This window comes from Ranitomeya imitator, chromosome 2 (assembly GCF_032444005.1).
Source record: "Ranitomeya imitator isolate aRanImi1 chromosome 2, aRanImi1.pri, whole genome shotgun sequence".
Taxonomy (NCBI): Eukaryota; Metazoa; Chordata; class Amphibia; order Anura; family Dendrobatidae; genus Ranitomeya; species Ranitomeya imitator.
This window is the reverse complement of record NC_091283.1, coordinates 37,138,371-37,152,579: the sequence shown is the minus strand read 5'-3', so window position 1 is coordinate 37,152,579 and position 14,209 is coordinate 37,138,371. Positions and strand designations below refer to the sequence as shown.

Genomic DNA, 14,209 nt, shown 5'->3' with positions numbered 1-14,209 from the left:
ACAACTGGTAGGGCCCTTTAAGGTTCCTGAAGGTGTGAAAATGACCTCTACAAAGTATATAGAGTTTCTGACTGACAACTTTCTTCCAAGGTCTAAAAGCAGAAATGTGCCTTCAGGAGCAAAATCATCTTCATGCTGACAATGCCCCATCTCATGCTGCAAAGAAGACCTCCGAGTCATTGGCTGCTATGGGCATAAAAGGAGATAAATTCATGGTGCGGCCGCCATCTTCCCCTGACCTCAACCCTATAGAGAACCTTTGGAGGATCATCAAGCACAAGATCTATGAGGGCGGAGGCCGTTCACATCAAAACAGCAGCTCTGGGAGGCTATTCTGACTTCATGCAAAGAAATACGAGCAGAAACTCCAAAAACTCACAAGTTCAATGGATGCAAGAATTGTGAAGGTGATATGAAAGAAGGGGTCCTGTGTTAACATGTAACTTGGCCTGTTAGGAGGTTTTGGAGTTAAATAGCTTTTTTGTTCAGTGAATGTGACCTCCTAATGCTGCAAATTCCACAAATGAGCATTTTCAGTTCTTTAAAACAGATCAAATGTTTAGAAATTCTACTGCGCCTAATAATTTGGAACAGTGCATTGTGGGGTTTTTCTCAATAAAATTCGATGTATACTCTAACGGGTGGTGACTTTTATTAGACTTGACTGTCATTTGCACCGAGCATTTAAGAAAATCCAAGAAAAATATAATGTGCATAATAATTTGGAACATGGTGTATATACCACTAGACTAAAGCTGGATCCCACTTATGCTACTTATGCTACTTATAAGTGGGATCCTAGGTGTGACACCCACTGATCATACATTGATTGACCATCTTAAGGTCATGCTTTCAGTGATTTATCATCCTAAGGACGTGGCGTCGGTGTAAAAAAGGATCTTATGACTAGTTAGTATTTTACCTCCACTCCTCTCTTGATGATCTCTTCCGGCATACCGGCCATGGATGCCACCCTGGCTGCTTGGCTCACTTCAGAAACACCATCTTTGAGCTGGTAGAAAAACACGAGCTCCTCGCCATCCAGACACCACTCAAACGTCTGCACAGCACAGGGAGAGATTTATCAAAACTGAAGCAAAGGAAAAGTGGGTTATGTGGGGGGCACAGGGGACAATGTGCCCCGGAGATTCCACCACCTAAAAAGGCAAAATTGCTGTTTTTTGGTCGCTCAACTTCCCCAAAATAATTAAATAGAAAGCAATCACACTACTGTATGTACACAAATGGTATCAATAAAAACTACAGCTCAGCATGCAAAAAAAAAAAAGCTACACGCAACATCATTGACAGGAAAATAAAAAAAAATATTGGTTTAAAAAAACAGCAACTTAAAAAAATAAACATTTTAACCACTAAAATGTAAAAAAAAATAATAAGTTTGGCATCGGCGTATTTGTGCAGTCCCGGAGATTCATGTCGGCAGGTAATTAACAGCACAATGAATGCTTTAAAAACGAATCCCCATAGGCAATGACGGAATTGTGTTTTTTTTTTTCACCATTTTACCACACTTGGAGTTTTTTCTTCCGTTTTTTCGCTTATTATATAGTAAATAAAATAAATGGTGTCATTCAGAAGTAGAACTCGTTCTGCATAAAACAATATTTATGAATGCTGGAAAAAGAAGAGGAAAATATAAGGAAAACGCTAATCGTGTGAACTAAGCCACAAAGCGGGAGGTGATCAGCAAAACCACAGCCAAAAAGTGAGAGTTTTAAGGGCTCAAACCCATTACCATTTTTTTTTAAAAATGGTCCGATGTTGTTCCTGAAAAGTCAGACTGTACATGTATTTTAGTAATAAATGAATACACTTCTGGAAAAAAAAATATTAACCAGCAGAGGGAAAACAGATAGCTGATGGCAGATGTTTATCGCCTGGGATGGAGGTAATAAATATGGAGGTTCCCAGGCTATGAATGTCAGCTCACAGCTGTATACTTAGCCTTTACTGGTTGTTAAAATGGGGGACCCCCCCCCAAAAAAAAAAAAAAATGATGTAGGGTCACCATATAATTAATAACCAGCAAAGGCTAGGCAGACAGCTGTGGGCTGATATTAGTAGACTAGAATTGGGCTATGGATATTGACCGCCTCCCAGACCAAAAATATCAGTTCTCGGCTGCCCCAGAAAAGGCGCATCCATATGATGTGCCAATTCTGGTGCTTAGCCTCGCTCTGCCCACTTGCCCTGGTGCTTTTGAAACTATGGAAATAATATTGGGGTTGGTGTCAGGTGACATCAAGCTCAGAGGTTAGTAATGGGGAGGTGTTTATAAGGGGATCCCACTCCATTTTTTTTTCAGAAACGTATTTATTTATTAAATGCATGCGCAGTAAGCTGCAGACGCACTGTACTCATTATATATGTGACTGACATCTATCTATTCTATGTGTATATATCTATTCTATCCTATTCTGATTTGTCATGCTGTGATTTTACTGTACGCGGCAGATGAAATGTCAGGTTTTCAAGGAGAGGGATGCGTAAAAATTGGATGGCACACGCATGGTCCGTGTGCGGGTTTTTTATCGCACCCATTGAATTGCATTGGTGAGTCTCGCCCGATGTACAAGGACAATCATAGGAGAAAAAAACACAGATGAGCAGTGAATTGCTGACTAACATTAGTCAGAGTGCAATACGATTTTTTTTATCAGATTGCACTCGTCCGTTTTTCTCGCAAATGAGTATAAGCCCTTAAAGGGAGTCTAATCCTCAAAACTCACAATATACCACTTACGCAGTCCTATAGGAGACAACTAAAAATCACACTTGCAGTATAGATTTCATTACTTTAGTTTTACATAAAATCAATGTATTACATATGCAAATGAGGGGTGCCTCAGTGCAACCTTGGCGTGAACAAAAACTCAAGTGTTTCGTAACGTCCCTCTCAATTAGCATCCAATTCCTCTTAAGGCACCTTCACACTGAACAACTTAATAACAATATCGCTAGCGTTCCGTGACGTTGCAGCGTCCTGGCTAGCGATATCATTGTGTTTGACACGCAGCAGCGATCTGGATCCTGCTGTGACATCGTTGGTCGGAGCAGAAAGGCCAGAACTTTATTTCGTCGCTGGATCTCCCGCAGACATCGCTGAATCGGCGTGTGTGACGCCGATCCAGCGATGTCTTCAATGGTAACCAGGGTAAACATCGGGTTACTAAGCGCAGGGCCACGCTTAGTAACCCGATATTTACCCTGGTTACCAGTGTAAATGTAAAAAAAACCAAACACTACATACTTACATTCCGGTGTCTGTCACGTCCCCCGGCGTTCTGCTTCCCTGCACTGTGTCAGCGCCGGCCGGCCATAAAGCAGAGCACAGCTATGACGTCACCGCTGTGCTTTACGGCCGGCGCTTACACAGTGCAGGAAGCAGAGCGCCGGGGGACGCAACAGACACCGGAATGTAAGTATGTAGTGTTTTTTTTTTTTACATTTACAATGGTAACCAGGGTAAACATCGGGTTACTAAGCACGGCCCTGCGCTTAGTAACCCGATGTTTACCCTGGTTACCCGGGGACTTCGGCATCGTTGGTCGCTGGAGAGCTGTCTGTGTGACAGCTCTCCAGCGACCACACAGCGACGCTGCAGCGATCGGCATCGTTGTCTAGATCGCTGCAGCGTCGCTAAATGTGAAGGTACCTTTAGCTTTATGGAGAGCTCTTGCTTGTCCCGAGCGAGCACTGCCTGAACTGGATTCTCAGAGATGTGCATGAGCTCACTGACACTGCAGGAGTCTGTGAAGCACACGGACACACGATGTAAGTGTAGGCCAGCTCTCATCCTTCTCTCCTGTCTGCATTGGCTGCTACAGACAGGAGCGAGGGATGAGGAAGTGCCCTGACACAGTGTGTTTGCGCTCTCCCTGGGCTACTGTAGTGTCAGTTTGGATGTACAGGACCAATGATTGAATTCAGGCAGCGCTCACTTTTGACAAGCTGTCTACAAAGCTAAGAGGAAGTGTTGAAGATGCTAAATTAGGAGGCGGAATGTTATGGCTGGCAATCAGGCAACACAGCGTGCAGTAATCAGCGCACATACAGAGATCTGGCAATAACCAAAAACAATAGGACGAGCTCTGAGACGTGGAATCTCTGTAGACTGCAGTACCTGATCTATCCTCACACAACTATAAGCAGCAGTGGATTGCGCCTATCACTACCTATGCAACTCGGCACTGCCTGAGGAGCTGACTAGCCTGAAGATAGAAATACAAGCCTGACTTACCTCAGAGAAATACCCCAAAGGAATAGGCAGCCCCCCACATATAATGACTGTTAGCAAGATGAAAAGACAAACGTAGGAATGAAATAGATTCAGCAAAGTGAGGCCCGATATTCTAGACAGAGCGAGGATAGCAAAGAGAACTATGCAGTCTACAAAAAACCCTAAAACGAAAACCACGCAAAGGGGCAAAAAGACCCACCGTGCCGAACTAACAGCACGGCGGTGCACCCCTTTGCTTCTCAGAGCTTCCAGCAAAAGTTAATAGCAAGCTGGACAGAAAAAACAGAAAACAAACTAGAAGCACTTATCTAGCAGAGCAGCAGGCCCAAGGAAAGATGCAGTAGCTCAGATCCAACACTGGAACATTGACAAGGAGCAAGGAAGACAGACTCAGGTGGAGCTAAATAGCAAAGCAGCCAACGAGCTCACCAAAACACCTGAGGGAGGAAGCCCAGAGACTGCAATACCACTTGTGACCACAGAAGTGAACTCAGCCACAGAATTCACAACAGTACCCCCCCCTTGAGGAGGGGTCACCGAACCCTCACCAGAACCCCCAGGCCGACCAGGATGAGCCACATGAAAGGCACGAACAAGATCTGGGGCATGGACATCAGAGGCAAAAACCCAGGAATTATCTTCCTGAGCATAACCCTTCCATTTGACCAGATACTGGAGTTTCCGTCTAGAGACACGAGAATCCAAAATCTTCTCCACAATATACTCCAATTCCCCCTCCACCAAAACAGGGGCAGGAGGCTCCACAGATAGAACCATAGGTGCCACGTATCTCCTCAACAACGACCTATGGAATACATTATGTATGGAAAAGGAGTCTGGGAGGGTCAGACGAAAAGACACCGGATTGAGAATCTCAGAAATCCTATACGGACCAATAAAACGAGGTTTAAATTTAGGAGAGGAAACCTTCATAGGAATATGACGAGAAGATAACCAAACCAGATCCCCAACACGAAGTCGGGGTCCCACACGGCGTCTGCGATTAGCGAAAAGCTGAGCCTTCTCCTGGGACAAGGTCAAATTGTCCACTACCTGAGTCCAGATCTGCTGCAACCTGTCCACCACAGAATCCACACCAGGACAGTCCGAAGACTCAACCTGTCCTGAAGAGAAACGAGGATGGAACCCAGAATTGCAGAAAAATGGAGAGACCAAGGTAGCCGAGCTGGCCCGATTATTAAGGGCGAACTCAGCCAACGGCAAAAATGACACCCAATCATCCTGGTCAGCGGAAACAAAACATCTCAGATATGTTTCCAAGGTCTGATTGGTTCGTTCGGTCTGGCCATTAGTCTGAGGATGGAAGGCCGAGGAGAAAGATAGGTCAACGCCCATCCTACCACAAAAGGCTCGCCAGAACCTCGAGACAAACTGGGAACCTCTGTCAGAAACAATATTCTCAGGAATGCCATGTAAACGAACCACATGCTGGAAGAACAAAGGCACCAAATCAGAGGAGGAAGGCAATTTAACCAAGGGCACCAGATGGACCATTTTAGAAAAGCGATCACAGACCACCCAAATGACCGACATTTTTTGAGAAACGGGAAGGTCAGAAATGAAATCCATCGAAATATGTGTCCAAGGCCTCTTCGGGACCGGCAAGGGCAAAAGCAACCCACTGGCACGTGAACAGCAGGGCTTAGCCCTAGCACAAATTCCACAGGACTGCACAAAAGCACGCACATCCCGTGACAGAGATGGCCACCAGAAGGATCTAGCAACCAACTCCCTGGTACCAAAGATTCCTGGATGACCGGCCAGCACCGAACAATGAAGTTCAGAGATAACTTTACTAGTCCACCTATCAGGGACGAACAGTTTCTCGGCCGGACAACGATCAGGTTTATTAGCCTGAAATTTCTGCAACACTCTCCGCAAATCAGGGGAGATGGCAGACACAATGACTCCTTCCTTGAGGATACTCGCCGGCTCAGATAACCCCGGAGAGTCGGGCACAAAACTCCTAGACAGAGCATCCGCCTTCACATTTTTAGAGCCCGGAAGGTATGAAATCACAAAATCAAAACGAGCAAAAAATAACGACCAACGGGCCTGTCTAGGATTCAAGCGCTTGGCAGACTCAAGATAAGTAAGGTTCTTATGATCAGTCAAAACCACCACGCGATGCTTAGCACCCTCAAGCCAATGACGCCACTCCTCGAATGCCCACTTCATGGCCAGCAACTCTCGGTTGCCCACATCATAATTACGCTCAGCAGCAGAAAATTTCCTGGAAAAGAAAGCACATGGTTTGAACACTGAGCAACCAGAACCTCTCTGTGACAAAACCGCCCCTGCACCAATCTCAGAAGCATCAACCTCGACCTGGAACGGAAGAGAAACATCAGGTTGACACAACACAGGGGCACCGCAAAAACGACGCTTCAACTCCTGAAAAGCTTCCACGGCAGCAGAAGACCAATTAACCAAATCAGCACCCTTCTTGGTCAAATCGGTCAATGGTCTGGCAATGCTAGAAAAATTACAGATGAAGCGACGATAAAAATTAGCAAAGCCCAGGAATTTCTGCAGACTTTTTAGAGATGTCGGCTGAGTCCAATCCTGGATGGCCTGAACCTTAACCGGATCCATCTCGATAGTAGAAGGGGAAAAGATGAACCCCAAAAATGAAACTTTCTGCACACCGAAGAGACACTTTGATCCCTTCACGAACAAGGAATTAGCACGCAGTACCTGGAAAACCATTCTGACTTGCTTCACATGAGACTCCCAATCATCTGAGAAGATCAAAATGTCATCCAAGTAAACAATCAAGAATTTATCCAGATACTCACGGAAAATGTCATGCATAAAAGACTGAAAAACAGATGGAGCATTGGCAAGTCCGAACGGCATCACCAGATACTCAAAATGACCCTCGGGCGTATTAAATGCCGTTTTCCATTCATCTCCCTGCCTGATTCTCACCAGATTATACGCACCACGAAGATCAATCTTAGTAAACCAACTAGCCCCCTTAATCCGAGCAAACAAGTCAGAAATCAATGGCAAGGGATACTGAAACTTAACAGTGATCTTATTAAGAAGGCGGTAATCAATACACGGTCTTAGCGAACCATCCTTCTTGGCTACAAAAAAGAACCCTGCTCCCAATGGTGACGACGATGGGCGAATATGTCCCTTCTCCAGGGACTCCTTCACATAACTGCGCATAGCGGTGTGTTCAGGTACGGACAAATTAAATAAACGACCCTTAGGGAATTTACTACCAGGAATCAAATCGATAGCACAATCACAATTCCTATGCGGAGGTAGGGCATCAGACTTGGACTCTTCAAATACATCCTGAAAGTCCGACAAGAACTCTGGGATGTCAGAAGGAATGGATGACGAAATAGACAAAAATGCAACATCACCATGTACTCCCTGACAACCCCAGCTGGTTACCGACATAGAGTTCCAATCCAATACTGGATTATGGGTTTGTAGCCATGGCAACCCCAACACGACCACATCATGCAAATTATGCAGTACCAGAAAGCGAATAACTTCCTGATGTGCAGGAGCCATGCACATGGTCAGCTGGGCCCAGTACTGAGGCTTATTCTTGGCCAAAGGTGTAGCATCAATTCCTCTCAACGGAATAGGACACCGCAAAGGCTCCAAGAAAAATCCACAACGTTTAGCATAATCCAAATCCATCAGATTCAGGGCAGCGCCTGAATCCACAAACGCCATGACAGAATACGATGACAAAGAGCACATTAAGGTAATGGACAAAAGGAATTTGGACTGTACAGTACCAATAACGGCAGAGCTATCGAACCGCCTAGTGCGTTTAGGACAATTAGAAATAGCATGAGTAGAATCACCACAATAGAAACACAGTCTGTTCAGACGTCTGTGTTCTTGCCGTTCTACTTTAGTCATAGTCCTGTCGCACTGCATAGGCTCAGGTTTACTCTCAGACAATACCGCCAGATGGTGCACAGATTTACGCTCGCGCAAGCGACGACCGATCTGAATGGCCAAGGACATAGACTCATTCAAACCAGCAGGCATAGGAAATCCCACCATTACATCCTTAAGAGCTTCAGAGAGACCCTTTCTGAACAAAGCCGCTAGTGCAGATTCATTCCACAGAGTGAGTACTGACCACTTCCTAAATTTCTGACAATATACTTCTACATCATCCTGACCCTGGCATAAAGCCAGCAGATTTTTCTCAGCCTGATCCACTGAATTAGGCTCATCGTAAAGCAATCCCAGCGCCTGGAAAAATGCATCAACATTACTCAATGCAGAATCTCCTGGTGCAAGAGAAAACGCCCAGTCCTGTGGGTCGCCGCGCAAAAAAGAAATAATAATCAAAACCTGTTGAATAGGATTACCAGAAGAATGAGGTTTCAAGGCCAAAAATAGCTTACAATTATTTCTGAAGCTCAGGAACTTAGTTCTGTCACCAAAAAACAAATCAGGAATCGGAATTCTTGGTTCTAGCATCGATTTCTGATCAATAGTATCTTGAATCTTTTGTACATTTACAACGAGATTATCCATTGAGGAGCACAGAGCCTGAATATCCATGTCCACAGCTGTGTCCTGAAGCACTCTAATGTCTAGGGGAAAAAAAGACTGAAGACAGAGCTAAGAAAAAAAAATGATGTCAGGATTTCTTTTTTCCCTCTATTGGGAATCATTGGTTGGCTCCTTGTACTGTTATGGCTGGCAATCAGGCAACACAGCGTGCAGTAATCAGCGCACATACAGAGATCTGGCAATAACCAAAAACAATAGGACGAGCTCTGAGACGTGGAATCTCTGTAGACTGCAGTACCTGATCTATCCTCACACAACTATAAGCAGCAGTGGATTGCGCCTATCACTACCTATGCAACTCGGCACTGCCTGAGGAGCTGACTAGCCTGAAGATAGAAATACAAGCCTGACTTACCTCAGAGAAATACCCCAAAGGAATAGGCAGCCCCCCACATATAATGACTGTTAGCAAGATGAAAAGACAAACGTAGGAATGAAATAGATTCAGCAAAGTGAGGCCCGATATTCTAGACAGAGCGAGGATAGCAAAGAGAACTATGCAGTCTACAAAAAACCCTAAAACGAAAACCACGCAAAGGGGCAAAAAGACCCACCGTGCCGAACTAACAGCACGGCGGTGCACCCCTTTGCTTCTCAGAGCTTCCAGCAAAAGTTAATAGCAAGCTGGACAGAAAAAACAGAAAACAAACTAGAAGCACTTATCTAGCAGAGCAGCAGGCCCAAGGAAAGATGCAGTAGCTCAGATCCAACACTGGAACATTGACAAGGAGCAAGGAAGACAGACTCAGGTGGAGCTAAATAGCAAGGCAGCCAATGAGCTCACCAAAACACCTGAGGGAGGAAGCCCAGAGACTGCAATACCACTTGTGACCACAGAAGTGAACTCAGCCACAGAATTCACAACAGCGGAATGGGGCACTGAGTCCTTGGCCACACCAAGGGTGCACCGATGCCCCTCACTGGCATATGTAATAACAGATTTTATGTTCCCTATAGGTTTGTATAATTAGTTTTATGTGAGTTTTTATAGATTCCCATTAACGTGCGTTCCCGGCAGGAGCAGACTTCAGTGTTGGGAAGGTCCATGGCTTGAACAGCCACCTCTGAGAGATGTGCGAGAGCGTCTGCAATAAGCCATCAGGTTCAACAGAGGAGGGATGTACGATTTCCCTACCAAATGCTTTGCCCATGGACCTCTACCATCCTACTGTTACTTGCAGTTCTCACCTGATAATGCACTATGGGACTTTCAGGAAGTATTTTCAGCTGGATCAGACTGTGAAAGTTGGTAGAAAGTAAAATATGGGGGCAGGAAGACCCCTGCTCTATCCAGTGTCTGAGAATGGCAGCTAAGAGGGAAAGCCCATCCACCTGGAAAATCAGACACAACGTAAGGGATGTAATTATATATATACCGTACATACACATACATACACCTGGGTGTTCGAGGAGATCAGTGACGTTTCTTACCGTATTGGTCCCTTTTCCAAATTCATCTATTAGAATGAGTGAATTCGCGGTCGCATTATTCACCGCTCTCGCCATCTATGTGGAGGGACTGCACACTTTAATATAGTATCATCAAATGTATTACAATTATATTAGGATATTACGTTCTATCAGAAGGGCTTTTCTATTATTGCAGTGATTTTTTTCATTGTGACTACAATGCATCTAAAATTAAAATATACATCAATGTGTTTTGGAAATTAAAAAAAAAGAAGTACCACTTTGTGTATACAGCTCCCATGCAAAAGTACTGCAGTCTGCAGAGTCAGACTACACGGGGCTCCTTTGTAGTCTGTTACCACGGAGACACACTATTCTGCATTGGGGCTGTAGACAACTTTGTAAATATGTTTTCGATGCATTTTTTCTAAAGAGAGAAAAATGCCACAATCTGGAGTATGCTGCATTAAAAAAAAAAAGCGTTACAAACCTGGTTTAAATCAATCATGAAAGTAGACAAACCGAGAGAAACAGATTCCCGTGTCTGTAATCGGGTAAAGATCCCGTCAATGGGTCCGATTTCGGCATAAGAGGCAGGTACATAGCTCCCGACCATAGCCATGAAAACAATGAGACCCACCTGAGATGAGAAAGTTCAGTGTGAACAGTCAGTCAGTGCGGTACCACCCAGAGCAGCATGGCGCACATGACACGAGGTCTGCGGAGGCAGCCGGCTCTGGTCGCTGCTGATACAGCAGGTGCTGGCAGTATAACACAGCTGGCACTTGCCTTATACGGAGCAGGCTCGGCTCCTGAGCCTGCTCCATACACCTGCGCTATCACATCCTGGTATGTCCTATACTGAAAAGGGATCAATGCTAAGTATATAAATCTGTATGCAGTGAGCTCCCCCTAGTGGTGACTGCAATCAGACAACATGTTATCATTTATCAGACGATGAACACACTTTTTTTCTTCCTGTTCTCGCTACCTGTTTCAGATATACACTTTTCCCACACGAGTTGGGACCTGTCACAATTTTTATCCTCTTTTCTTGCTCTCCCGTTTCCGTTGGGTTTGGGACAAAAGTTCCGGAACAAAATACCATAAGGGGATGTCTGGAAGAGAAATAAAAAAAAAGGTAGTATAAAGCCAGGAATACATGAAAAGGTGAGACATGAGGGATCTTCTGCCTCCTCACCTGCCCTCCTTTATATTAATGATGTTGTTTGAAGTGTAACATGGGCGAACGTATCCATTCTCACTGGCAGAGACGGCCATGGCGAGAAGAGCGTCCAGCTGCCCGACGTACTCCGTCACGTCATGTAAAACAGCCGACCGCTCCAGGATCAACGTCTGCAGCTGGTGCATTATCATGGTCTCGTGGTCTGTGGAGGACACACACGATAGGTGCACTGGTGCGTTCCCACAGGTACATCCAAGGGCGTATTGATAACCTAGCCCGAGGATGGATCACCAATACCGGATCATTGGGCGGCTAACACCCGCCACCTTTGACTCTGTAGATCGTTTACTTCCGGCCACTACGGGACCTGCTGACAGTCGATATGCGGAGGTGCCGGCTGTCAGACCCACCAATCTATAAATTATCACCTATCTTCACTGGACAACCCCTTTAACTTCTATGTAGAATTCACTATATGGTAATTGTAAAATAGTGGTCGTGGGTAGACACAGATTACCGAGGTTAGTATTTATGTAGCTGCTACGGACACGTTTGACATGTAAAAAAAATATTTTTATATATGTTAGATGTCACCTATGTTTCAGTCTACAATCTTTTTTTCTTTCATTCCTTTTCAGACCCTTGGATGTGCATAATTTTCAACCTGATCCAAGAATCAGATTTTTTTTTTCTTGTAGAGGTGTTTTTACTAGTAATATACAGTGGGGCAAAAAAGTATTTAGTCAGTCAGCAATAGTGCAAGTTCCACCACTTAAAAAGATGAGAGGCGTCTGTAATTTACATCATAGGTAGACCTCAACTATGGGAGACAAACTGAGAAAAAAAAATCCAGAAAATCACATTGTCTGTTTTTTTAACATTTTATTTGCATATTATGGTGGAAAATAAGTATTTGGTCAGAAACAAAATTTCATCTCAATACTTTGTAATATATCCTTTGTTGGCAATGACAGAGGTCAAACGTTTTCTGTAAGTCTTCACAAGGTTGCCACACACTGTTGTTGGTATGTTGGCCCATTCCTCCATGCAGATCTCCTCTAGAGCAGTGATGTTTTTGGCTTTTCGCTTGGCAACACGGACTTTCAACTCCCTCCAAAGGTTTTCTATAGGGTTGAGATCTGGAGACTGGCTAGGCCACTCCAGGACCTTGAAATGCTTCTTACGAAGCCACTCCTTCGTTGCCCTGGCGGTGTGCTTTGGATCATTGTCATGTTGAAAGACCCAGCCACGTTTCATCTTCAATGCCCTTGCTGATGGAAGGAGGTTTGCACTCAAAATCTCACGATACATGGCCCCATTCATTCTTTCATGTACCCGGATCAGTCGTCCTGGCCCCTTTGCAGAGAAACAGCCCCAAAGCATGATGTTTCCACCACCATGCTTTACAGTAGGTATGGTGTTTGATGGATGCAACTCAGTATTCTTTTTCCTCCAAACACGACAAGTTGTGTTTCTACCAAACAGTTCCAGTTTGGTTTCATCAGACCATAGGACATTCTCCCAAAACTCCTCTGGATCATCCAAATGCTCTCTAGCAAACTTCAGACGGGCCCGGACATGTACTGGCTTAAGCAGTGGGACACGTCTGGCACTGCAGGATCTGAGTCCATGGTGGCGTAGTGTGTTACTTATGGTAGGCCTTGTTACATTGGTCCCAGCTCTCTGCAGTTCATTCACTAGGTCCCCCCGCGTTGTTCTGGGATTTTTGCTCACCGTTCTTGTGATCATTCTGACCCCACGGGGTGGGATTTTGCGTGGAGCCCCAGATCGAGGGAGATTATCAGTGGTCTTGTATGTCTTCCATTTTCTAATTATTGCTCCCACTGTTGATTTCTTCACTCCAAGCTGGTTGGCTATTGCAGATTCAGTCTTCCCAGCCTGGTGCAGGGCTACAATTTTGTTTCTGGTGTCCTTTGACAGCTCTTTGGTCTTCACCATAGTGGAGTTTGGAGTCAGACTGTTTGAGGGTGTGCACAGGTGTCTTTTTATACTGATGATAAGTTTAAACAGGTGCCATTACTACAGGTAATGAGTGGAGGAAAGAGGAGCCTCTTAAAGAAGAAGTTACAGGTCTGTGAGAGCCAGAAATATTGATTGTTTGTTTCTGACCAAATACTTATTTTCCACCATAATATGCAAATAAAATGTTAAAAAAACAGACAATGTGATTTTCTGGAATTTTTTTTCTCTGTTTGTCTCCCATAGTTGAGGTCTACCTATGATGTAAATTACAGACGCCTCTCATCTTTTTAAGTGGTGGAACTTGCACTATTGCTGACTAAATACTTTTTTGCCCCACTGTAGGCTGGATGTGAGGTCTGAGTGTTACTCCCAGTAATATAGGCTGGATGTGAGGTCTGGGTGTCACTCCCAGTAATATAGGTTGGATGTCTTATCTCTTTGTTTCTCCCACTAAATTCGGCTAGATGTGACCTCTGTGTGTTTCGCTGAGTAATATAGGCTGGATTTAATATGTGTGTTTCTCACAGTAATATAGGCTGGATGTGATATCCATATGTTTCTTCCAGCGATGTTGGCTAATTCTGAGCCCTGTGAATCTCTCCCAGTAATATAGGATAGATCCAATCTCCGTATGTCTCTCCTAGTAATATAGGCTGGATGTGATCTCCATGTGTTTTGCCAAGCAATAGAGACTGGCTGTGATCTCTGTCTGTCTCTCCCAGTGATATAGGCTGGATGTGATCCCTGTGTGTCTCTACCTCTGTATTTTTCTCCCAAAAATACAG

The 14,209-nt window shown here is 44.7% G+C and overlaps 1 protein-coding gene across 1 annotated transcript in view; it reads right to left on the bottom strand.

Annotated features, from left to right (window-relative positions):
- The window catches only part of MSH5 (mutS homolog 5), a 74,718-nt gene that overhangs the window by 17,500 nt on the left and 43,009 nt on the right, over positions 1–14,209 (bottom strand). The window contains exons 17-22 of the mRNA XM_069755449.1: positions 11,457–11,643; positions 11,247–11,373; positions 10,746–10,895; positions 10,277–10,351; positions 10,034–10,177; positions 923–1,060 (exon numbers count right to left, since the gene is read on the bottom strand). Coding sequence (XP_069611550.1) covers positions 923–1,060; positions 10,034–10,177; positions 10,277–10,351; positions 10,746–10,895; positions 11,247–11,373; positions 11,457–11,643 — 821 coding nt within the window. The remainder of the gene's footprint in view (positions 1–922; positions 1,061–10,033; positions 10,178–10,276; positions 10,352–10,745; positions 10,896–11,246; positions 11,374–11,456; positions 11,644–14,209) is intronic.